This window comes from Ursus americanus, chromosome 14, assembly GCF_024610735.1.
Source record: "Ursus americanus isolate L20-20 chromosome 14, mUrsAme1.1.p, whole genome shotgun sequence".
In the NCBI taxonomy this organism is placed as follows: Eukaryota; Metazoa; Chordata; class Mammalia; order Carnivora; family Ursidae; genus Ursus; species Ursus americanus.
Genome location: NC_142140.1, coordinates 39,424,328 through 39,449,452, shown reverse-complemented (window position 1 = coordinate 39,449,452; position 25,125 = coordinate 39,424,328). Strand labels below are relative to the sequence as shown.

At 59.0% G+C, this 25,125-nt stretch overlaps 2 protein-coding genes across 18 annotated transcripts; both read right to left on the bottom strand.

Moving 5' to 3' along the window:
* Positions 1-1,481: 1,481 nt before the first annotated feature.
* USP19 (ubiquitin specific peptidase 19) lies at positions 1,482-13,025 on the bottom strand. Of its 16 annotated transcripts, none has more exons than XM_045778535.2 (27): positions 12,854-13,024; positions 11,090-11,349; positions 10,793-10,828; positions 10,498-10,626; positions 10,277-10,410; positions 9,901-10,203; positions 9,562-9,784; positions 9,276-9,432; positions 9,093-9,164; positions 8,862-8,977; positions 8,539-8,759; positions 8,253-8,448; positions 8,035-8,168; positions 7,768-7,926; positions 7,571-7,681; positions 6,982-7,092; positions 6,801-6,902; positions 5,918-6,058; positions 5,707-5,825; positions 5,330-5,467; positions 4,917-5,230; positions 4,701-4,811; positions 4,396-4,612; positions 4,160-4,312; positions 3,895-4,055; positions 3,635-3,813; positions 1,482-1,972 (listed from the first exon to the last, which is right to left on the bottom strand). In XM_045778535.2, exons 2-27 carry the CDS (start codon positions 11,211-11,213, stop codon positions 1,856-1,858), a joined length of 3,978 nt encoding a protein of 1,325 aa, XP_045634491.2. In that variant the 5' UTR covers positions 11,214-11,349; positions 12,854-13,024; the 3' UTR covers positions 1,482-1,855. The 16 variants fall into 16 exon arrangements, with proteins under 16 accessions (XP_045634491.2, XP_045634493.2, XP_045634492.2 ...); XM_045778537.2 differs by having other exon boundaries at positions 8,539-8,753; XM_045778536.2 differs by having other exon boundaries at positions 9,568-9,784.
* Positions 13,026-13,208: 183 nt separating this feature from the next.
* On the bottom strand, positions 13,209-25,069 carry LOC123779916 (laminin subunit beta-2). 2 transcript variants are annotated; one of them, XM_045778612.2, is made up of 33 exons: positions 24,958-25,069; positions 24,785-24,870; positions 24,496-24,668; positions 24,269-24,404; positions 24,114-24,187; positions 23,518-23,706; positions 23,362-23,425; positions 22,926-23,128; positions 22,718-22,838; positions 22,206-22,394; positions 21,815-21,994; positions 21,582-21,694; positions 21,229-21,308; positions 21,007-21,139; positions 20,674-20,832; positions 20,469-20,596; positions 18,603-18,735; positions 18,229-18,421; positions 18,005-18,148; positions 17,552-17,783; positions 17,302-17,465; positions 16,994-17,218; positions 16,693-16,910; positions 16,485-16,581; positions 16,023-16,395; positions 15,744-15,928; positions 15,232-15,473; positions 14,805-15,153; positions 14,274-14,481; positions 14,055-14,196; positions 13,794-13,970; positions 13,543-13,702; positions 13,209-13,462 (listed from the first exon to the last, which is right to left on the bottom strand). In XM_045778612.2, exons 2-33 carry the CDS (start codon positions 24,867-24,869, stop codon positions 13,326-13,328), a joined length of 5,406 nt encoding a protein of 1,801 aa, XP_045634568.1. In that variant the 5' UTR covers position 24,870; positions 24,958-25,069; the 3' UTR covers positions 13,209-13,325. The 2 variants fall into 2 exon arrangements, with proteins under 2 accessions (XP_045634568.1, XP_087723177.1); XM_087867051.1 differs by having other exon boundaries at positions 24,967-25,032.
* Positions 25,070-25,125: the final 56 nt, after the last annotated feature.

The window sequence follows — 25,125 nt, the reverse complement described above, 5'->3', positions numbered from 1 at the left end:
TGCTTGCATGGGCCCTTGGCACTACTTCAAGAAAAATCAAGAAAAAGATGATCAAGGAGAAATGCCAGGCAGCAGTCAGCAAGGCCCAGCTGTGGGATGGGAAGAGGCAGGGTCCTGGGCTGGCAGCACAGAGGCAGTAGGTGCCATAGTGCAGATGCCACAGAAGGGTTATACAGCAGACAAAACAGCAGCCAGGCTATGGTCAGGGGCAGACAAAGCCCCTTGATCACTGCGTCCAGTACAACCAGACCACCAGTGGCTAGACACTCAGGGCTGTACACAGTAAAGACCCAGTACAATCCTGTTGTGGTTCATACCTAGCAGGCCCTCCAACAGTATGCCAGCACCAGCACTCACTTGGCAATTCCACCATTTCTGCAGGCTCTCACACCCAGCTCTCCAGGCTCCACTCCATAGCCAGCAACCCTACACTGCCCTTGTGCCATGTTCCCATAAGAAAAAGCCAACACTGGTCACAGGGGTAGCCTCCAGCAGCGCCCTCTGCTCACCGCCACCCCTAACTCCAATTGAGGCTAAGGTGTACTAGCAGGGCCCACATGCTAAGGTTTTTTTAAGACTGGCCCCAGAGGCTTGGGACAGGGATGGATCTACAGGGCTGCCAAGATCCTGCCCCTCTGCCCCCCACCTGCCTTATACTCCTTCTGGCTTATCTAAACAGTTGCCTCATGAGTACCTCTGCTCCTCATCTCTGGCTGGAGACACCCACCCTTACCCTTAAGCAATTAGAGAAAAGAGGCAACATTATCCATGGAGAGAGGCAAGGAAGCTTCTCACAAGATTTGCCCTTGCTATGTCTATATACAAGGTCACAGAGGCCCTGAAACAAGGACAAGACTACAGACCCACTATGGGTAAACAGCCTGGGGCAAAGGCCAGGAGCCAAGGTCTCAGAGACTTAAGGGAAGAAATGGCCTGCCAGGACCCCGCGCCTTCCCTCCCACACGAAGGCGGCCAAGATGAGCTCTGGGCTCACTGCCTGTCCTTTTGGAACAGGATCTCTCTCCCCACAGCAAATTTTTCCTGTTCTATTCTCCACTAAGTCATCCAGATGGTGCTCAGACTGCAGCAAAGAAAGATCTGATACTAGGGAAGGAGGAAGACAGTACTTCCAGTGCTTCCTGTTGCCCAAGAAGTCCTCCCTGACCTGCTGTCTGGCTTCTGGAGCCTCATGGGGTACTCATCCACCTTAGGTGTGAAGTACTGACAATGATGCCCAACACAGCTGCCTCCACAGGAGACCCAGAACTAGTGGGATCAAAAGGCAGCAGGTAGGCCCCAAAAGCTGATGGCTTCATGACCCACGGGGGCTGAGGTGGGACCCCACCATCTCTCCTCAGACCAGAGCACTTTCGGGGTCTTTAACGTATCTACACACACATACACACACATACACACACATACACACCCTCTATAGGATGGGGAGAGGTGGCCACAGCACCTGGTGCATCACAGTCACTAAGTCTGCTTATTTATCATTTATTTTTAAAATATATTTAAACAGCAGCAATCACTTCCAAAATGCAAAAAAAAAAATTACAATTTTTAGAATAAAATTATAACGTTTATGATGCGAGTCAGAAAGAATTGAAGGTACAACTGAGAATCAAATCACGCAGCACTGGGGGTGGCTGGAGAAGCCAAGGTCCATGGGTTAGGGGGGTCAAGCTGACAAGAGGGCCCAACCTGTGAGGTTCCCACCTAAATCATACCCCCAAACCCCCACTGATGAAGCCAGTGTCCTCTGGGTTAGAGAAGGAGAAGTGGCAAAGAGCTGGCCCTCTGTCGGGGATTCCCCAAACCCAGTCCCCACCCCACCCCACCATCCAGGGACCTGCTAATCGACCTCCTCCATGTTGCTGTAGGTGGGGGCTGGGCGGTCCACAGAGGGGGCGAAGCGTTCAGGGGCTGTCCGCGTGGGGGCCACCTCGGGGGCCTGGCCAGGGCCTAGTCCCTGCAACAGAATATGAGGACAGGGGTTGGGGGCTGCCCAGTATGCTGCCTGGCATCCCGGGGGTGCTGGCTCAGAGCCCCGGCACCCAAGGGAGGGTCCCAAGGCAGGCGCAGACAGCAGCGGCGTTGAGACAGAGAGACAAGATCGGGCCTGAACAGTCTCACTTTATTAACACTTTAAATACAGGAAGCTTCTTGGGCAGGGCTAAGCCCCAGGCCAAGGGTCAGAGCAGCAGGACGAACGGACAGACAGCTGGACGGATACCCACCCTAGGATGCTCTGCCCCTGCAGGAGCCACATTGCCCGCCCTGTCCCACCAGATGCACACACTGAGGCCCAAGCCCAGAGCTGGTCCCCACCACAGAGGCAGGCATTGCCCGGTGGGCAGGCAGGTGGGCCAGCTCACAGCAGCTGCCTGCAGGCGAGCTCATCTCCAGCGACTCTGGGATACCAGAGGATAGAACACGTTGAGCACGAGGGCCACCAAAGCTGCCACGGTGCCCAGAACAAAGTACCGGAGGCAGCCCTCATCTGGTGTGGTAGGGCCACGTGGTGGGGGGCCCACCCAGTCTTGGGGCCCCCAGGGACCCAGGGGCACAGGCCCCTCGGGTACCGGTTCCTCCTCGGCCTCCAGCTCCTGCCAAATCCGGGAAGCCTACAGTGTGCGGAAACGGCCATCAGCACCTGGGGCAGGGGGTGGGGAGGGACCCAGTGTCCCAGAGACCCCTGGCCACAGAAGTCCCGCCCAAGGTGACTGGCACTAACCCCTTACACAACCCAAGTCAAGCAGCAGGGAGGTGGGCAGGCGGGAGCCAAGTGGGCCATTCGCAGGGTTGTTTAGACAGAGCACCAAGGCAGGCGAATCTTGACAGCATTTTGGCCCCCTCAAGAAGCTTCCCAATTGACATGCAGCTTCCCACAGGGGTTGGCCGGGCTAGATGGTTAGCTGGTCAGTTTTTTTAGCCTGGGGCTCCCACAGAGGAGCTCATGGAGGGTAGAGCTGGAACCCAAGTAATCCGGCTCCCTCCCACCCACGTCCAGATAGACTGTGACCACTGTCTCCTATCAGGATTCCTCTGCATCTGAGCAGAGAGGGCTCAAGGGAGGAGAGGACAGCAAGGAAGAAACCAGTCCAGAAAAGAGATGCAGGTGCCCACCCACAAGACCTATGGCACCTCATGTCAGTAAGGGACAGAAGACCCCAAGGGCTCAGCAGGGACAGACGCTCACCTCAGAGAGGGTGGCGGCCACCCTAGCCCATGGCCAGCCTGGATAGGCCCTGTCCTGAGTGCACATCAGAACAAAGGCGTTATGACAAGTGAGGGTCTGTGGGCTGGCTGGCATGTGAGGAAGGTGCAAATGGAAGTTGGGAGAATGTAAAGTACAGTCCGTGGCATCCCACCACCCAGTGAGGTTCTGAGCAGCTACTCAGCCTGTGCCAAGAGGGTGCCTATATGCACCCCAACAGCAATGTCCTGGTGTGCGTGCACCTTTCTAAGTGTCACTACAGCATGGGGATCCCTCTAGCTAGGACCCTGATGTAAGAGGATCATGAATCCCAAGACTCCAAGGACCCATGGCTGGAGGAGAGGAGGCTGTGCCCCACCCCCTCCCGTCTGCGAGTTGAGCTCTCTAGACTGCGAAGCCTCTCCCATGCCTCACCTGGCTGGCAGCAGCCTCGGCTGCAGGGCCTAGGTCTGGGTGGTGCTCAGAGTGACCTGCCCTGGGGGGCCTCTCCACAGGAGAGTTCCGCCGGCGGTAGAAGAGTACATAGGCATAACGCGTCACGACCTGGCTCTCGTCTACTGTTGTCACCGTGCTGTCGTCAAACAGGCGCCAGCCTACAGCGAGGTGGGAAGAGTGTGAACATGACCTGCGCCACCACCCCTACCGCCTATCCTGCTGGCTGCGTGTGCCCTCACCCACGTCGCTGCGCTGGCTGCTGCGGTCATTGGGCAGGCGCGCACAGGCGGTGTAGTGGCCGCCGATCATGCCTCCGTAGTGGTTGATGACGGCGTACAGGTCGTAGCTAGGCAGCTGTTCCTCCTTCTGACCGATGCAGAACTTGCTCAGGTCCAGGTTCCTGGGGTCCCAGCCAGAGAAAGGTGAGACAGTCAACAGGCACCCAGGAGGCTAGCCCCCCTCCCCCCATGACCTGACTACGGTCAGCAGGGGCTCATCGCTCACCGAACAGGGAACTCCACCAAGTCATTGATCTTGTCACGCCAGATGAAACTCCGAAAGGAGAAGCGCTTGAGCTGCACAATGAGTATGTTAGGAAGGCGCCACAGCAGCAGCTGCTTGGAGGCCTCTCGGTGTTGTTTACACTGCGGGCAGTACCTGATAGCGGACAGAGGTGGGGTCAAGACCAGCAGATCTCCACTCCGCCCTGCCCCACGACCTGCCTGCCGCCCCGTCCTCACCAAGCCTCCTCGGGTGCCAGCACCTCAGGCCGGGTGAAGAGGTTCAGGCACTGGTCCAGAGTGAAGTGGCCAGCGCGGGCAGCCTCCCCAGCAGAGCCTGGATCCTCAGCACACTCCAGCTCCTTGGACGCTACCAACACGAACTCCTGCAGGCGCTCGTTGTTCCGCCAGACTAGCGCCAGGCTGCAGTCCTCACCCAGCTCCAGGGGGGTGTCTCCTACACGTAGGCAGGGAGAGGGGTGACGCAGCTGTGGACAATGGCCAGCCCACCCCATCCCATGGCTCCCACCCACAGCCTCAGACACCTTTGTCCTCTAGCCGCTGTTCTCGGTTAGATGCGTCAATTTTATAGATGAAGAACTGGGGTGTGTGGGCATTCATGGCTTCACTTGGGTGCTGATATCCGGGCACAGCAGCTGTGAAAAAACATACAATCAGAGCTCCTCAACCTACCAGGACCTAAATAAGTTTCCCCCAACCTCCCCTACCCCAGCTGCAGAGCCTTCTAAGCAGACTCTTACCTTCGGGCCGAGACACCCTCTCACCAGCAGGCAAGGAACCAACTTCAACAGGTCCACCGGCCAGCATCTCAGAAGAAATGCCACTGGTGCTGGGCACAGGGCCCCGGTCAGGGGCCGCCCATGCCCGTGGGACCCCTGCGTCTCCCTCAGCCACGGGGGTCACCAACTGGAGCTCAGGCGGCTGAATCGAGTCCCTCTCACTGTCCCCAGCCTCCAGGGAGCTAGTGGAGAGCAACGTAGTGCAGCTGGGGCCCTGGGACTCCAAGGCCATGCGGCCAGGCTGGAAGGGTGGCTGGAATACACTCACAGAGTACCTGGCAACAGGCAGCAAGGCAAGTAAGAATCCTGACAAGCCTACCTGGTGCCTCTGCTCCCCCAACTACCCCACCCTAATCCAATCACTGGGCACTTACCGGGCGTAGCCCTCTAGCAGCTGAGCAAGACGAGCATAAGTGAGACGTGAGGCAGGTACACTGACCAGAAATGGGTAGCCAATGTTCTCAGGGCGGCAGAGACCCTTGTGGTCAGGCCAGTGGGTTTTCTGGCAGAGCCTGGAGGGAAGGGGGAATTAAGAATAGGGCCTCAGCCCCACCTCCTATGACTCGCCACTGGGGGGTTAGCCTCTGGCCTTAGGAACTGCATATGCCAGCCCTGCCCCCACCACCCAGAGCCTAGCAGAGTAGAACAGTAAGTGGAGGGCTTAAAACATGTGCCTCTATGGGGAGAGGAGGTAGGGTGCCCATGAAACGTGGAGAGAAGGGATGGGGAGGGGGAGGCGGGGGGCCCTCACTGGTTGCAGTAGCCCACGCGGTAGCACCGGGTACAGCGCTTCAGCTTCTCATCCTCTGACTGCTGCTTCCGCTGGCAGGCTGCACACTTGGAGATGGGGACGCTGGGCACCTGGGGGCGCTAGGGTGGGTTGTCCGGCTCAGCAAGGCCAGCGCGGGTGAGACTAACCCCCTCCCGCAGGGCCTCGCGCCATCAGGTTGGTCCTCACTTACCTGCTGCACCTCTAGCACCACCACCCGCTCCTTAGCCAACTCTGGGGATAGCAGCTCAAAGCAGAGGAGCGTGTCGGATGGGGACACAGTGTCCAATGAGTGGGAGGGCAGGAACACACGGTGGAAGCGATTTTTAATCACCTGGGGACAGAGCACGCACAGATCCTCTGTGAGGACGAGCCTGTTCTCTGGCCCTGCCTCAGCGCACGAGGAGGAGACTTGGCCCTGAACTTGGGTCTGGGCAGCAGAGTGGGGATTGCGGCCCCAAAGCAGCCTATGCCTCTGTTGGCACCAGCTTCAGTGCCCAACAAAGTAAGCAGCCCGGTGCATCAGAGAGCCTGAAAGCCAAGAGTGAGAAAGGCAGCGACCAAACCAGCAATCCATACCGAGGGCCTCCACTCTATCAATCAGTGGGGCCCCACAGGCTGCAACACGGCTGCTGTGGAGGGGCCACGTCAGAGGAGGCTCCTTCCCACTTTCATCCCCAAAGAAAAGAGCACTCCAGGCTGGAAGCTAGGAACCTTTGGGAAAGACTAGCACACAGATCCGGGATAATGTGAGGGAGCAGCGGGATACAGGGAAAACCACAGCTGCTAGAAAGATAGTCCTGCAGCTCTAGCTCCTTGTATGATGATGGAAGAGCAGTTGAGGGTCCCCACCGAAAGGGGGAGTAAACCCCAACAATGTCAACCTGGGGACCTGAGAGCACTTCTCTTGCACAGCCCGAATGCCTGGCTTCATGTCTCAAGTCCTAGCACACCCATGGGTTTCGTGCAGTCACACGCACGTTCGTGGGTACACATACAGATGCCAACGACCATTCACCCGTGTCTGCACATACACGTATCCACGTGCCTAAGAGCCTGGGGAAGGACAGATGTACCTCAGCCAGACGGAGGTTCTCAGGCTTCACGTGCACACTCTGAGAGAGGGACTCCAACACTTCACTCGCGCTGGAATTCTCCTTGCTGATGCTCACCAGAAACTGGTAACAAGAGTAGAGTCCGTGGGGGAGGTGGGCCAGGGTCTTTGGGATCGCCCAGAAATAGGAGCTTACTTCTTACCTTGATGGGCTTGCTGTGGGGCTCCCGGGCAAAATAGAAGACGGGGAGAACCTTCTGCTTCTGTGGCAAGGGCACCGGCAGGTAGAGGAATGGGTCGAAAGTGATGGAGACCTACGGATGCACAAGTGGCACTAGGCGGCTGCACCGGGAGTGGGGGACAGGACGCTCATGCCCAGGGAGCCCAATCCATGCACTCGGATGGCTCTCAGGGCCTCAGGGCCAACCAGGAAATTCTCAGCCTTGAGAATACTGGACAGACAAGGAGGGCTACCAGGAGAGAATACTCCCTCTCGCCAGCAACTGAGGCCTTGCTCAGACTTCCCCGTGTCAGTTTGCCCCTCACTCATACCCCACGTGTCTTTCCAATCTTACCCCTACCCCATCTTATAGCTGTCTTTGAGCCCAAATCGCCCTTTTGCCTCAGTCGGGAAGCTACCCAGCCTGACCTCTGCAGCCCACAAAGAAGCTGAAGGCCTCCCTGTCAGCCTCTTTGCCCAAACAACAGCTAAAGATGCACATGCCCCCAACCCAATTTGACCAGGCTAGCTAGACCAAGCTAGGGGCCGCTTTCCAGGGGAGCCCTTCACACCTTGGCACACACAGGGCACACCAGCTTCGACTTATACTGGCCCTGAAACAGGTCTACGATGAAAGAGTCATTCCTCATCTTATGCCGCTGCCATGCTTCTTCAGCCACCACCTGAGGAGCAGAGTGGTGAGGATCAAGGAGACCTGGGGACTGGGATGTGCATAAGATATGCCCCCACCTCTGCCCCCATCCCTGACCTCATCGGGCCGCCCATCCGAGTCCACGGTCTCTGTGTAGGGCTTGTTCTGAATGCGATTCAGGTCTTCATGCAGCCCATCCAGCAAGAAAGCCATGAACTCCTGGGCATCATGCTGCGCATAGCCTGTGAACTGGCTGGCCTTGCTCGCCACAATGGCCTGGATGCAGGGGCCAAGTGTGAGCATGGAGCCCCAACACCCACCATGTACCCAGCTGGCGAGCCTTTCCCACCCTCTCTAGCCAGGGTGGGAGTAGCCACAGATCACCTTCAACTTGGAAGGCTGGAAGGCATGGTGGGTGCCCTTCCACAGCGCCCGGAGTAGCACAGCAAAGCCAATGGCCAGACGCCCACCAGTCCCCAGTGGGTTGTTGTAGTTGATCTCGGCCTCAAAGGAGCGGTCTACGGACAGCAGCCAAGTAGAGGTGTGAGCAGGGAAAGGTATCCCCTCTGCCCACAGCCCTGGGCTCCTGGCCCTGCTCTCACCATGGAAGAAGTCCCGGAGCTCCCGAGTGTTAGACAGAGACTGAATGACACTGTTCATGAAGCAGGTGTTGCCGAGATTGACAAGGCCAGTGAAGCCTGGCAGACACACCTTCTTCTCTTCCTCCTCCTCTTCCTCCACACTGTCTCCACTCACAGGGCTGTGGGGCATTGGAGGCACCATACATGTGGGCTTGGGCTGTGGGAGCAAGGAGGAGCATGAGAGAGCAGCCCTGTGGTTCTCCAGCCTCTAACCTTGGCCCTCCCCTCCCCACCCGAGGATTCTCACTGAGGCCAGATGTGGCTCTGGCTTTGGGGCTACATGCTCCATGGGGGTGCGGGCCGCCACACCATCCAGCCCCGTGTCCTCAGATCGAGCCTTGGGTTTTTCCTTCTCCACAGCCCGAGCTTCTTCCTGGCCTGTGAGAGGGTGGGGGGCACCTCCCGGTGGGGTTGAATCCAGAGGGGTTGGACCTGTCGGCACGGCAACCTTTGCACCACCCACTGCACCTTAAAAAGGGGGAATGAGGGGGCTGGTGGTTAGCAGCATGTGGCAGGGGGTGGGGGTCTGGGTTATGTGGACTGGACAATGAAGGGAGCTCGTGTGCAGACCTCGTGCAGCTGGGGCCTCCAGGCCCCCCCAGCGCTGACTTTGCCGCTTACGAAGGCAGATGTCAATTCGAGAGGCCGTGAAGCAGAAGGTGCACTGCTCGGGCTCAATCAGGTTCCTGTGGGGAAAGGCTGAACTCAGGGACTTAGGTGAAGTGGGTGTCGGGCTAGATGGGCCAGGGAGATGGAGCCCAGGGTGGGACAGGCATAATGCTGGGGCCGAGAACCACCCACCTGAGCTTCACCTGCCAACGGAAGATGGTATGGGGCCCACAGCCCGGGTGCAGTCTCAAGAAGTTTCCATCCCTGCAGAAGCAGAACAGGGACAGGGCAGGAGGAAGGGTGGGAAGAAGAGCATGAGACACACTGTCCTGCCTGAAGTGTACCCTCTGCCCCATGTCCTGCCCACCCACCCACCTGGTCTGGAAGATAAGTGTGAAGTCTTGCTCGCGGAAAAGCACTCGAGAAGTGTCCCTGCGGATTTCTTTCACGTACACGTGCACCACCACTGAATCTGGCCCCTTCTCATATGAGTCATTCTTGACAAATGCCAGGTTCACCATGGACTCCGGCTCTACGTTGAGACCACAGCTCAGCGCCACTCAGGACAGGTTCTCGCCCACTGCTGTTCTATTCCCAATCCACCCGCCAACCTTGCAACCCAACCTAGGGTGGGTGCCTGCCTGCCCACTGACAGCCCCACCTTTACCATCCACCAAGGTTATAGCATCTGCTGCCACTGCCATCTCTTCTTTGGAACGGTCACCTTTCTCAGGGTCTCTGCTCCGGGCCATGGCTGGGGAGACTGGATCACTCCTGGCGGACACGGTCTTCTCTCCTGCCAAGAGTGCTAGATTCTCCTCTGAGCCCAAGAGGCAGGTCTGGGGGTTCAGCGGTGGTACCCGGAGCTGTTCCTCAGCTTCAGCCTATTTGTGGCAAGATCGTGTGCAGGATCAGCTATAGGTCTGGCAGGTGGCCCCCCCACTGCAGTCCATCTCCCAACCCTCCCATCTCCCAGCTCCCACAGGTACCCCACTCTCACCTGGGTGGCTGCCTCAGCCAAGAAGGGGGGGGCATCACCCCGGGGTCCAGGCCCATCTCTGGACCCTTCCCCCTCTGGCCCTCTGCGGAGATGCACAGCCCTCTTGGCGCTGGGCCCTGCCTGGGCCCCGGGGCCAGCCCCTGCGCCTACCTCACCACGGCCCTGGGCCCGCTTCTGGTTCCGGGCCTCCTGTTTAGCCCGACGGGGCTCAGGGCCTGGCTCCAGGGCAATGGGAGATGGCTCCTGCCCATTCTCCTGGCACCGCAGCCCTGGCACCACCTCCTGGGTTCCTAGAGGTTTCTTCTACCAAAGATACTGCAGTCAGGCTCTGTCAACCACACTGGGTATCCCTACCCTACTCTGCTGTGGAACTTACCAGAAGAGAGGGCCACGTGAGCAGAGGCACCTTCTTGGGCAGTGCCAGCTGCAGGAGGCCACCTTTACGGGCTTGTACTTTGGTGCAAGAACTTTCTATTTCGGCATAGAAAACACCACCCCACTGCCGACCACCTGGAGACAGGGGGGGGGGCAGTGAGCTGGGGTGGGGAATACCAGAGGCTTCAAATACACAGCTGGGCTCAGGGCAGATGGACACACCTGGAAGCCGCACCACGCAGTCTGTGTCCGTGAAAGCAGCATCCACTTCCTCTAGGCGCAGGGGACCTGCTCCCACACGCAGCTTGACAATCACCTCATCTGCACTCTGCCTCCAATCAAGCAACAACTCTGTAGGAGGAGTACCAGTGACTATGAGGGTCTCCATAAACTGATGGGGATAAACAGGTGCCAGAGACCTAGCCCTAACAGAACTGCTCCAGATGAAGACTAGAGTCCCAGTGCTCCCTCCTCGCCTCTAGCACTCCAACACCCAAAAGGCCTACACATTACTCACCCTCTTTGGCCTGCTCCTCCCGAGAGGACGCTGACCCTGACAACAAAGAAAAGAACCGGGAAATGATGATGGAGAGGCAGCCTCCAAGACTCCACCACCCCACCAAGCACCATCTTCAGGATCTCTGCCAGATACATAGACTTAAAGCTGAGGCTCTACCTAGCCTGCTGTGAGTCCTTCTCTCAGTATCAGACCAAAACAGAAGGAACAGCAAAAATGTCATTTCTCAACCCCTAATCTATACACTCAACAGGGTGGAGGAGGAGACCACAAGCATTCTGGGAATGCCACAATCACCTCTTCTAGGATCTCCATCCTTGCTCTCCTGGTTTGCTCGATCCTTCTGCTTCTTCTTACTGGTGGCCTCCTCCAATCCTGGGGGACCTCTCCTTGGGCCCGTGGCGCTGGCCCCGCCAGACATCTTGAGCCGCTTGGTCGACAGCCAGAGTGCCCCGGGGTCGGCAACGGCGTCTGGGTCAGGGCTACGGCGCTTTCTTCCTGGCCCAGCTATCTTGGCAACTCTTTGTGGCCAAATTCTCCAATAAGGAACCGACAGCCTAATGAGAAGGGACCAGTGATCAGTACCAAGGCCCAACGATTTGCTCCTCGGTTACAGCCAGGGCTCAGCAACCCAGGATACAACTAAGCCTACAGAGCAATAGCTTTCCACCACCTAATGTAGCCCTGGACATTCTCAGACTATCCTGAAGGGAGAATAAACAATATAAGTAGCCACAACAACTTCTGGCAGAGACTCCTAGCACCTGCCATACAGACCTGCAAAGATGGGAGCCTCACAGAGGAGGCTCCAGATCAAGGCAGCCATGGCCTGGAACCAGGCTCCTCAACCAATCTGGAGAGGAGCCATGGCTCCAGCCCACAGGGCTGGCACTCTGAGCAGGGTGCTCACTTTTCCTCACTCTCACTGGCTGCTTAGTCACCACCCGAGAAGTAGGAGGTGGAGGAGGAAGGCAGAAAGGAGAAGACAATCAAGCAGCAAGGGGACCAGGCCCTGTGGCTGAAGACAGGCTCAGCCCAGGTGCTACCACTGCCCAGGCAAGGTCCTGGGGTTAAGGTGCTCCACCTGCCACCTGCCAGCTCCCACCCTCCTCTGAACCTGTTCTTATGCACTGCTTGGTTTTCCTTCCTACATCCCAAGAGGGATTTTTCTCTCCAACGGCTGTCCCAAGCAGAGAGGGGCCTGCAAAAGCTGGGGTGAAAAGGGTATCTAGCTGTCACACTACCCTTTCAGCAGCAACCCTGCCTGAGAGCCAAAATAGGAGGGGCATCCAGTTTGAGAATGAAACAGACATCATCCCCTTCTTTCCCAGGTCCACTCACTCATCTGTACTGGGCTAGAGACCTTCTACCCAGTTTCCCACAGACCCACCAGTAGATTCTGGACTGTTTTTCCATCCAAAATAAAGTTCTCAAAATTGAGGTAACAGTGGGGATGAACCATGAATCCAGGACCCGTGGCAGCCTCAAGCCTGGCCTGAGATGGTAGCAGAGCAAATAGTGACTACTTTGTGTTCCCCAAGGTGTATGTGTGGTGTGGCATAGAGAGGGACGTTCTTCTATGGGGGACTAGTGGGTTGGATCTTGAATGACGACAGATCTAGAGCCGAGGGGTGGACACCCTCCACCTCCTTGCACCAGGCCCCAACTTAAGGTCGCGTCCCTCCCCATTCTCCCGGGGACACCGAGACAAGAAAGGGGCTGTCTAGAGCCCATGCCGGCCTATACTGCTGCGGGGGTTACTGACTACAGACCAGCGCCCCGGCCGCGGCCAGGCTGCGACTCAGCTCCAGCCTCCAAACCCTGGGCCCGTCACCACCTCCTCCAGGAAGCCGCCCTCGCTCGCCGCCAGTCCTCTCGGAGGCAGGAGGCCGACCCCGGGCGTAGAGTAACGGCCCAGCCTGCATCGGTGGGCCCGACACGCCGCGGGGCTCGAGGGTTCGAGGCTGGCACGGCCCGTGACCTTGAACAAGCAGCCCGGGGTCCGCGTCGCGGCCTCCCTGGCTCCAGCCAGACAGGCCAGTTGCGGCCCGTCCCACTCACCGAGCGAGGCCGCCGCCGCCAGCCCTCTTAGGGCCCTGGCAACCCGCTCTCGGTTCCGGTTCCGGCGTCTGGTCGGTTCCGGTTCCGGCGCGCCCCTCCCCCGTCCCGTCGCCGCCGCCGCCGCCTCAGCCGCTTGTTTTGTTTCGACTTCTAGTTACGGCCGCGGGTGGCTGAGCGCCTAGCTGGTGACGCACTTCCGGTGGGAGTGGGCACGCGGCGGCGGGTAGCTCCGGGGCGGGCCCGAACGGAGGAGGCGGGGCTCCGGTGCCTTGGCCTCGCCCTGGCCCTGTTGGTGGCACCCTGAAGTTCCGCCCAGAGACCTCGCCCTCCCCAAATCAGAGTCCAGACTACACAGTGGGAATTCACAGCAGTTTATTGGGGGCCTGGTCAGGCTGGGAACTTTTCCATGCAGAGGCAGTAACGGGGGCGGGGCGGGGCGGGGCTGGGGGCTGGGGTAGGAATCCCGCAGGGGTCACTGGCAGGTGTTGTAGATCTGGACCTGCAAGTTGATGGCTTGAAGCACACTACGCATCCTGGCCTCCAACCCGTCCAGCTGGGCTGCTTTGCCTTCCAGTGCCCGCTCGTTCTCCTCATAGGTCCCCTCCAGCTCTAGGAGGGGCAGGTCTCAGCTGTAGGGTCCTTCTCCCACAGCCCCACCCCTGTGGCGTTCCACCCACCCCAGTCCTCACCTTGCAGCCTTTGCAGCTTGTCCTGAGCAGCCTGCAACAAGCCTCGAGCCTCATCCCGAAGTTGCTCTGCCCGCGCCTGTGCAGCCAGCACGCCCTGGGCCTTGCGCTCAGCCAGGGCCTTCACTGTCTGGTACTGGTCGCCTAGTGGGCCCTGCAGCAGCTGGGGATAGAGAGGGCAAAGTCAGCGCAGTGGCCCAGTGGAGGCCTAGCCTCTACCCCAACCCCCACCAGCTGGCTCTGCCTCAACCCACCTGCTCAGCTTCCTGAGCACGACCCTGGGCACTGCCTGCTGTTTCTTCAGCACTAGAGGCTGCCAGGCTATTCCCTGCTCGTTTCAATTTCAGAGCCTCCAGGAGACCATCCAATTGCTGAGCCCGCTCGCCTGCAGAGCTCAGTGCCTGCTCCGCACCTGCCATCTTCTCCTGCACCTGTCACGGGTGGACCCAGGGTTAAACAGGTCTATGGGTGCGTGCCCATAATCTTGCCCCACTGATGTTCCAGAGAGACCACACCTGGTGCAGGGTCCTTTCCGTGTCCTGTGTGTCAACTACTGCCCCCTGGATGGCACCCTGAGCAGCACCCTGTGCCCTCTGGGCTTCCTCCAGTGCTGCCTGTACTGTTTCTGCCTTCTGTTTCTCCCCCTCGGCCCGGCTCCTGAGGAAGAGAGGGAATCAGGAACTATAAGTATCAGGACCAGGTGCCAAGGATAGGGGCCTGGGTCACGATCAGACCTTGCCCGCTGTGCATCTTGTAGCAGCTGCTCTGCCCGACGCACATCTCCCACAGTACGCGCCAGGATTGTGTCCACATCCGCCAGGCTCCGGACCCTCTCTGCAATCTCGCCTGCCAGGTGCTGAATCTGCTCAGGTGATGCTGGGATGGAGAGCTCTAGCACTCGTGTGGCCACCATCTCAATGCTATCAGGATCAGCCCCCTCCTCTATGGGGACACAGGCAAGGGCTCAGGCACACAGATTCTCCAGCACAGGCATCGAACATAATCTTGGGGTGTGGGACCACACATGGAATATGGGTTTGTTAATAGGCATAGTGATGTAACTACAAGGACAGGAACTCTAAGTGGGCACAGACTCGGGGTCACGGACTTCGGGACCACATATAGGCAAGGGTTGAGGGACTAGACGTGGGGTCACAAACATAGGTCCAGTGCAGGCCCTGACCCAAGTATGAACACAGGGACACAAATATGAACACAGACACAGGTAAAACAACCACATGGCCTGGGCCACACGGGAGGCTCACGGCTGAGGAAGTCCTTCACACTCTGGATAAGTTCCCGGAGTTCTTGGTTGGCCTTCTCCACCTGTCCCCTGGAAGCATTAGCCTTGTCCAGGGCTGCCTGGGCCCGCTGCTGTGCCTCGCCTGCCTGCCGACGGGTCTCAGCCACCTGGCTGAGGATGCCACCACCTTCTGCCAGTGCCCGCTGCAACTCTGCCTGTGTGTGCCGGGCCCGACCCAGTGCCAGGTCCGCCATGGCTACTGCCCCGCTGCAGCCGAGGCCCCCACAGCGGGGCTGCCCGTCCTCGTCCAGACAGCCAGCACCCCCACAAGGGCTTGTAGCACAGGGGGCATCCCCCGGGGGTCCACACACCTGCCGGGCACAGAACAAGTCAGGGCCCTGTGGAAGGAACAGCCACAGCCACATGTCCCACCCTACACTGTGCCTTACCAGTTCATTTATGGCTGTCAGGCTCAGGGAATGGGTACGGGCAGAGAGCTCGCCTAGTGCCCGCTGGTTGGCCATGTGTTTGCGGTTGAAGTCCTCCCTGTGGGCACCCATCAGCACCTCTGTCCGATGCCGGGTATCTGCTGAGTTGCTCACAGGGCTGGGCACTGTCAAGGCCGATGTGTTGGCACGATGTTCTGCCTCTGCAGACAGACTGTGGGCGTGGCGGATGCTGTCATAGGCACCTATATTGAACAGAGGCTGGCAGTCAGCTAAAGATCACCTAACCTGGGGCGCCTGGATGAAGCATCCGACTCTTGATTTTGGCTGAGGTCATGATCTCAGGGTCCTGAAATCAAGCCCCACGTTGGGCTCTGCGCTAGGCGTGGAAACTGCTTAAGATTCTCTCTCCCCCTCTCCCTCTGCCCCTCCCTGCTCACACTCTCTCTCCCTTAAAAAAAAATTTAAAAAATCACCCAACCCTGGTCGACCTGCCTCGTTGGCCAACAGCTCACCCAGGAAGTTTGAATGCTTGAGCAGGTCCAGATGCTGATCCAGCTGCCGCAGTGTGAGATTAAGGGCAAGCCCGTCTCGCTCCAGACCGCTCAGTGCATGGTTGGCATTGAAGTTCTCGTCCTGCACACCTGTCAGTTCTGCCTCCAGCTGGGTCAGGTGCTCAGTGGCCTCTCCAATTTCACGCCTGTGCCGGTGGGGGTTGGTGTTTAGAGAAGCTTCAGCCCTGGTCCACTGGGTCTCTGCCCCATCCCTCCACGTATTCTCAGGCCCATCCGCACCGCAGCTCCTCTGTGGCCTCCACGAGCTGTGCAGTGGAGGCAGCTGAGGCGTTGCGGGCACCCACAATGCCCTGCACAGTCCCCAGCTTCTCCTGTATGTGCCAGAAGCTGCTCTCAAAGGCACCCAGCACACCCGTCTGCTGCAGCTCCTGCACCCGCTGCTCCAGGCGCCGTGTACGGGCAGCCAAGTCCTGTACCACGCGGTCCCAGTCCCCGAAGCATGCGTGGCATGGGTGGCAAGCAGGAAAGACCCCTGAGAAGCCACGGGCACACTGGTCACAGCGCACGCCTGACACGCCTGGGCGGCAGCTGCAGTGCCCTGTGGAGCGGTGACATTGAGGTGTGTCTATTCCACGAGGGTCACAATCACAGGCTGCAGGAAAGGGCAGACCACAGAGTTAGGGTAGCAGTGGGGCATCCTGGGAAGTCCCCCAGCCACCCTGGCCTTGTTGGCTCTCTCACCACGGCACTGCAACCCAGGGTCTCCCCAGTGGAGCTCCTGGCACTCTGAACAGGTTCGCCCACCAAAGCCAGCACGGCAGTGGCACTGCCCTGTGAACTAGAGTGGGAAGAGGGCAGAGGTCAGCGCCTCAATCAGAGGCTCAGCTCTTGAGACTCGAGACAGACAGCTGGTCCCATCCACCCAGGGACCCACGGGAGGGTCCAATACCTCATTGCAGGTGGGGCCTCTGGCTCGGCTTGGGTGGCAGGCACAGGGCTGGCAGCCATGGCCACTGGTAAGGTTCCAGAAGTTGGGGGCACAGCGGTCACAGCTAGGGCCCTGGACATTGGGGAGGCATGGGCACTGCCCACTGCTTGGGTCACAGTTGCAGCGATCAGCGGATGGGCACTGCTGGGGATCTGTACCCAGCAAGTTGCAGCTGCAGCCTGTGGCAGTCAAGCACATTAATCAAGGGGAGCCCGAGCAGCAGAGCCCGACCCCAGCCATCCCCTCCCAATCCCACACTCACGGTGACAGCTCTGTCGGGCAGCCTGCCCATGGAAGCCAGGCTTGCAGTGGGCACAGTGCGGCCCCTCCGTGTGGTGTAAGCAGCGCAGGCATTGCCCCGTGCGGGGGTCACAGGCATCAGGGTCCGTGGGGTCAATGTTTCCACTGCACTCACACGGTTGGCACTGGCCACCTGGCCTTGACGGGTCCCCAAAGTACCCAGGGGCACAAGCATCGCACCGCAGCCCTGCCCACAGTTGGGGAAGGCATGAGTGTTCAGTTCAGCTGCCCCACCCTGATCCCATGCCTGCACCTTATCTAGCTACTCACCTGTGTAGCCTGCCCTACACTGGCACATGATCTGCTGCGAGTAGCCATCCCGGTGGCAAGAAGTAGCAAAGTGCCGCCGGCTTCCAGGGCCTTCAGGGCAGGGACAGGGCCGGCACTGGCCCCCATATGGTAGCCGTGGGTCCCCATGGAAGCCAGCAATGCACCTTCAGGGAGCGACAGGAAGAGATATGTGATCCCGGAGTCGCCTTCCCACCCACCCACCACCCACTCCTAGCTGCTCCAGGCTCACCTTTCACAGTGCTCACCCCCTGTGTGATCACGGCAGCCTAGGCAAGCGCCCGTGTGGGTGTCGCACTCATCTGCATGCCCGTTGCAGACACACGGCTGGCATCTAGGGAAGCCCCACTGGCCACGCTGGCAGCGATCGCAGCGAAGCCCGAAGGCCCCAGTTCGGCAGGGGCATTGCCCACTGGTCCCTTCACACAGGCCACTGAGTGACCCCTCGGGGCTGCACTGGCAGGCTGGGGGCAAGGCAGAGGCTGAGCCAGGGAAGCAGTTGGAGGGAATCTAGGTGGGCTCAGGGTAGGAAAGTCGGGGAATCGAAGAGAACTTCCAGTGCCCTGGTGCTGGGAGTAGGGGGTCCAAGGCAGAGTTAGAGAAAGGATGAAGCACAGTCAGAGGGAGGAAGGAGGACAGTCATGGGGAGGAGAGAGAATAAGAGAGAAGAAAGGCAGGCAGGTACCTTGACAGCCCGTGGGGCCAAAGCCGTAGAAGCCGGGGGCACAGAGGTCACAGCGGCGCCCCGCCACCGCAGGTTTACACAGGCACTGGCCGCCGTGGGGTTTGCACTCGGAACTTAGTGAGCCCTGGGGGTCGCACTGACAGGCTGTGGGGCAGGGGCAGAGGGCCGAGTCAGCCTGGGGCCCCCGCACCTCTGCCCCACCTACCCACAGCACAGACACTCACGCAAGGCGCCGTTGTAGAGTAGCGTGGACAGGCTGATGAGGAGGGGGGCGCAGGCCTCAGAGGGAGGGGTCTTGCTGGGCACCAGCCCCTCCTCATGGCAGCGGTAGCGCTCAAAGGTGGCACGGCGCTCCAGGGCAGCAGCATCCCCCCCACTAAACATCTCCAGCACCAGGACACGGGGCAGCAGCACCAGCTGAAGCGACGAGCAAGGAAGAGTGAGGCCCAGACCCAGGACCCTATCGGGACTGCCAGAGCACCGAGTACCACCATGGGCCTGCCTCTTCTGTCACGGGCCCCTCCTGTCCGGCCCCCGCCACAGGTCCCATCCCACAGACCCTGCCTTCTTGGTCAGAGTGGGGAGAGGGGCTCCTCACCGAGTCAATGAGCAGGCTGGGTCTGGAGTAGGGAGCCTCTGTCTGGGCACGTCCCCCTGTTCGCACCAGCTTCAGATGCAGTTTGTAGGAGACGCCAGGCTCAAGGCAGACAGGTCTGGGAAACACCATATACCTAGGGGGAGATAAAGACAGGTATGGGGTTCAGCCAGGGTCCCTACACCCGCCACCCCAGGCTTCCCCACCCCGCACACCTGCAACCAAACCACTGGCCAAGAAAGACACTTGGGCTGGGTCATGCCAACAGACAGCTGGACAGCCCAACAGAAAATTGATACAGGCGAGTCCCACAAACATGGCTCACTGGGTTTCCTATACCTGTGCAGACCAATCTCTGAAAACACTACCCACAACTTTGCAGCCGCACAGCATCTCCCTGGCACAAATACCTGCCAATTTTTCTTCAACAGCCTCCTCACACTTCCTCCAACCTTGACCTACAACCTCTGCTCTTCTTCACCAAGACGACATCATCGCCCCTCTGCCACCTGGCCCTGCCTTTCCTAGGTCATTCCCATCAGCCTGCAAAACCATGCTAGGGTTCTTTTATCCCCCTTGAAAACATCTTCCCTCAATCACTGAGTCTCCGTTAGCCATTACCTTATCTTTGCTTTCAACAAATTTGCTTGCCCAACAAATTCCGAAAACTAGACTGTGGTCACTGCCTCCACTCTAGCCTCCTACGCCAACGCAGTTTTTATGCCAACATGCCATGAGGACAGCCTGTACCAAGCTCACCATCGACCTCCATGTGGCCAAACCCAGCAGCCTCTGTTCTGTTCCCGTCTGCTCCAGCATTCAACGGCATGTGATGAAAGCAGTGCTTCCTCCTTCCTGAGACATTCTTCTCTCTCCTTCTGGAACCCTGTCCACACTTCTGATTTTCCCCCACCCCAACTCCTCCTTCTCTACTGGCCTCAGACACCCCAAAGTTTGGTTCTGGTCCCCCTTCCTTTCCCTGGTCATTTCATTTAGACCTATCTCCTTAGTGATCAGCCCCAAATTTGTATCTCCAGCTGGAGGCCTCCCAGTAATTCCAGACACAGAAATCTAACCACCCACTGACCTTCTCCTCCATGCCTAAGTACCTCGGAACTGCTTCTCCCTATGTCTCTATCTCAGTAAAGAGCCCAATCCTCACCCAGATGAACAAGGCCAAAACGCTAGAGTCATTTTCCACTTTCTCTCCCCTTCCTCCATGTCTAAGCCATCAGCTCTGCCGCTGGAACCCTCTGGAACCTTCACCATCTTGCCACAACAACTGCTAAACCTCTGTCCAACCCACTGTCACTCAGCTAACTCAACAGCTTCCAGCTTTAAGTCTATTTTCCACTCAGCAAGTAGAGGGATCTTTGTTAAATACACGTCGCAGTTGGTAAAACATCTATAATGGGTACGGCCCATTATACGCTGGTCTCTCCACCTCTGTGTATTGTTTGAATACTTACATGATAAAAAGTTTAAAAAAGGTGATGACAAAAGATACTTGAAACAAATCCTACCCAAAACGGAAGGAAACAATCATCAGACGAGTCACATTGCTGCTCAGAATGTTCTCAAGCCTTCCCTTCCCCCTGCGGGCATTCCCTATAATGACACTAATGGCTTCCCATTAATTCTTGCCACAGGCCTCTGGAACTTAGACCCCCGAAGACAGCAGGCCTTGTTCTGCTTCCGTCTTCTGACCTGTGCCATTCCTAGCAGCACCTGGTGAATAGCACTCAGGAGGAGGGACACTCGAAGCAAGGGACAGAGGTATGAGCAGCGGTGTCTTCCGAGTACCCTGCAGGGAATCAGGGCTGGCCCACAACCCTCCACCGTTACAGACGCTACCATTAGCACCCTCACCTGGTTTCTGGCTGCAGAGTCCCTGGAATGTGGTCATCCTTGGGCAGCACATGCCCACACGGGCTATGCGCAGACACAGGCCCTGGGCGCTGCACCGTCACTTCCATCTCTGCCCATTGCTCAGGGACCTGGGGGGAGGGGATGGTGAGGGAAGCACTACCACATCCAGAGGGGCAGCTCTGGGTCAGGTTTCACAGGGTCTGACCTGGGGCTCCAAGCGCAGCAGCAGGTCGTAGTCCATGGCTCTCGGCACAGCGGCCACCAAAAACTCCAGTGTCTGACCTTCCTGCAGCCTAACAAAGCCCCGGCCTGTCCAGGATGGAGTCCCACTAGGGGTCGCCAAGCGCTCCACCACATCCAGCACCTGGGAGGGATACAGCTCAGGGTGGGTACTCAGGTAAGTTCTGCCACAGCCTGTCCTCAAACCCCAGCTCCTCAGCTGAGGCCCTGTCCAAGGCCAGACACCCTCCCCAGGCAAAGCGCCACCCATAACGCCACCTCTCCCACCCAAGCCCTGCCCTCCAACGTTGCCCCCTACCTGTCCTCGGGTGTCCTCAGCCTCCCAGGTTAGGTGGTCAAGGAAGGGCCGGAAGTAGCCGGGCTGCACCTGCTCACAGCGTCGCCCCACCATGTGCTGGCGACAGCGGCACTGACCTGTGGCCTCATCGCACCTGGGAAGCCCACAGTTACTCAAGAAGGACCCCTTCTCCTGCCCACGATCTTTTCCCACCCTTCCTGGGACCCCTTATACAGCACTCACTGGGGATCCACGGCACCACCCACGTCGCAATCACACGGACGGCAGCCAAGCAGGTCATGGCTCAGGCCCCAGTGACCAGGCTAGGGGAGAGGAGGTTGCTGGGCGTTAGAAACAGACCCCCTCACCACCCATCCAGGAATCCAATGACAGCTCTCAGCCTCTACCACCCCTTGGTGAAAACACGGTTCCTAGACCATGGCTCCCCCCTTCGCCTCCCAGACCTGAGGCCTCTCAGCCAGGAATGGACCCTAAGCTCTCCGCACCGACCCCGTGGGGGCATAGACACCAATCCCTAGCCCTGTGCTCTGAGGATAAGTGCAGGACCCCAGAACCCCAAGCCCCTTCAGTCGCACCAGGCAGCGGTTACAGCCACGTCCAGTCACTAGACGCTTGCAGAAACAGGTTCCGCTGTTGGGGTCACAGGAGGTGGTCCCAGGCACTGTGCCCCGTGCATCACACTGACACCCTGCAGGGAAGGAGACCCAACACACTCTGGGGAGCTGTGGCAGTGCTGGTGTTGAATTGGGTCGAAAGTAAGAAGTCAAGGGTTAAGGTCAGTACAGGAGCTAGGGCAAGAAGCACATACGCCGGCAGCCTGCAGGGTCGCTGGCACTGAGCCCAAAGTAGCCATCACGGCATTGCTGGCAGCGAGAGCCCACCACATGTTCTTTGCAGCGACACTGGCCCGAAACCAGCCCCAGAGCAGGATCATCATGGGGATCGCAGCGACCACCGTCTTGGGAACCCATGGGGTCACAATCACAGGCTGAGGGCAAAAAGAGACGCAGGGTCACCCTATCCCAACTAGCCCACCACCACGCATCTCCCAAGCCTCCCCCATGCTGGATTCCCAGCCTGGCTCCACCCTCCACCCCCCACGCCCCACCCCAAACTCCTGCAACCTGGACAGCAGCCTGGCTTCCTAGTTCCTACCCCAGACTCAGCCTTCCCTCTCCCACGCCCAAACCCAGCCTCACAGCGGCACACAGCTGGGTCCCGCAGGTCCTTGCTTGGGTCACGGTAGAAGAAGGGTCGGCAGAGCTCACAGTGGCGCCCAGCTGTATTGTGCTGACATCCGTCACACACACCCCCACTCATGTTGCCAGATGCCAGGTATGCGGCCATGTCGAAGTGGCAGCTGTGGGCGTGCCCATGGCACTCACACTCTTGGGGGAGGGGAAGGCAGGACAAAGGCCAGTTGAGGAACCATATCCTGAAGATAAGGGGAATAGGGGTCCCAGTGACAGTGCAGGTCCCTGACGACAGGCCAGAATTTGTGGGTGGGGGCTCAGGTACTTAAGGTTTCAGCATCGTACTGGGCCCCTGCCCAGAGCAGACTGTGGAAAAGGGTTAAGGGAGTCCCTTAAGGCCTGGATAACTTTCGGAGATAGCCCGGGTGTTAGGCGCTTGACCAGCCAGCTCTAAGTTCTACCCATGGCACAGCCAGGCCACAGTGTTCTGGGGCTATGGGGGCCAGGATCTCACTCACTCCTGCAGGCATGACTGTGGCCATCCTCGGCTGGACGCCAGGGCAAGTCATGATAGAAATCCTGACACTGCTCACAGTTGAGGCCACGAGTGTTGTGTTTGCAGACGCAGGCCCCATGAACCTAGGAGGCGGGCAGGCAAGTGGTCAGCACTGTCCAGCCAGGCCTGTTCCTGCCCCCAGCCCTACTCCAGCCAGCTGAAGTCCTCACCATGCCCTCAGCATGGGCTGGAGCTCCTGGGGCGGGTGCACACTGCGAGGCATGTCCATAACAGAAGCAGTTGCCACGCACAACCAGCTCGTAGAGGGCGTAATAGTATTTCTCACGGATCTCCCGCCGTGGGTCCAGCAGGTTGTCCCCCAGTGTATGTAGCCGTGTCAGGTTCACCCGTAGGTTGGTGATCTTTAGCAGGTCTAAGTGGGGGGAAAGGATTGGGAGCCAGCTGGCCAGGCAGGCTCTTGTTGCCCCTTGCCCACTCAGGGGCTGCAGCTGCCAAGGTCACCTTGGGAGACCTCCTGTCTACTGCTGTATGAGCTAAATTGGACTTGGCACCTGCCCTAAGAAGCACCCAAAATAGCTACTGAGGCCCCAATAGTCACCAGCCGGACGCTGGGACTGTGCCAGGCTCTAAGAGAGGAACACTCACTCTGGATCCGTGGGCTATAGGGATCTGGGATAGGGATGGCAGGATCCAGCACACGATAGATGACCTGGAGGGACATGGAGCCTTTAGAGACACTGGACCCTGCCTCAGGCCCATTATCCCCCCTCCCCCCGCCCTACGTCAGACCCCAGCCCTCACCTCGCCTTCGGTGGATGGCTCAATCTCTGAGTAGCGGGACTCACAGACTATGTCATCCCAGTGCCTTGGGGGGGCCAGTGGGACTCCTGGAAAGTCAGCCCCACAGTCATAGGAAAAATACCGGTACACATGCCAGGTGCGTCCAAAGTCAGCTGAGCGCTCCACCAGCATGGCAGCAGGACGAAATGTCTGGGTGGGGGGCATGGCTGATCAGTGAGCATCAGGACTCAAGACCAGCCCAAGCCCATCAAGAGAGCCCTGCCCAGCTGGGGCTTGCCCCTAAGCAGCTCATGGACAGGCAGGGGTGACCACTGGAAGCCAAGCAATAATCAGGGAAGGCAGCCACTTCTAGGGGGAAGGCTCAGGGGTCATGGGGCCCAGGGAGGCAGCACCTGACCCAGCCTCATGTTGGGGCAGCATGGGCAAAGGCTTGGAGGCAGAAGGCAACAGAAGGTATGGGAGGCGAAGGAGCCTTCCATGCAGCCAGAACACAGCCTATGAGCTCAGCAAGGCTGGGCTAAGGAGCTGGGACCCTGTTCAGGGGCAATGGGGAGCCAAGCAGGGTGATTCAAGCAGGCTCCCAGACATGCGGGCACCTTGAAGGTCATAATGAGGTGCGTGAAATGAAACTCAGCCTCCAAGTCCAGCTGGATGGTGACCACGGGGACACCTGGGGCAGGAGTCGGAGGTCAGGGACTTGAGACTACTGGTGGGCAACCCTGCTCACCCCATGCCCCATCCACGGCCTCACCATTCTCTGACTGCCACCAGGCTGCCCGGCGCTGTGGTGCAAAGCTGGTAACTACATTCTGGATGCGATGGCTGTTTGGGTTGTCTCTAGCAGAGAAGGGGCGCCGGGAGTCACACAGGAAGCACTTCTTCTCATCCTGGGTTGGGTCAGAGTCAAGGTCAGGGTCAGTGTTTCAGGCAGTGCCAGCACCCCCTACCCCCCAATACCCCCATCCCACCCAGCCGCACCTGCAGGTGACTAACGATGCAGTAGGGCTGGGGGCCATGCAAGCCACAGGTGGATGAGGCAGTCAGTCTGTCAGCACGGCCCACTAGCAGGTCACCTGTGGCAGGGTAGCAGCTTCCCCTCGAACAGCCTGGCACATCCGGGGCCAGGGCCTGGGCCAGGGCGGTGGCCAGCACTAGGAACAGTGGGTCAGCCAGTTCCGCTGCGCTCCCACCCAGGAGCCCCAGGGCTGGCTTCCCCAGGACCCACCATCACATCCCAAAACCCCAGGCCTTCACTAGGCCCTCTCACCACTCAGCAGTAGGCCCAGTCGAAGCTCCCAGGGCCCAGGCTGTCCCCGCAGGTCCCTCCCTCGGTCCCCTGAGGCCCGCTCCATCCTGAAGAGGAGGGGAATCCAAATGAGGGGTGATAAGAAGTCAGGAGCCTGTGCCCACCTTCCCCCTCCCTCGGGGTCCCGTGCAGACCCTGCCCGCGTAAGTCCGTGGCTGATTTCCCACTCAATCCTCCGGCCGGAGGCCCCTCCACTAGCCGAGTCCTGCGACTTTGAGCAAAGTTGAGAAGCACGGCAAGAAGGAAAGCATGGAGCGGATCTTGGGCAGGAGTGCAATACCATACAGTAGTTCTCTTCCCAC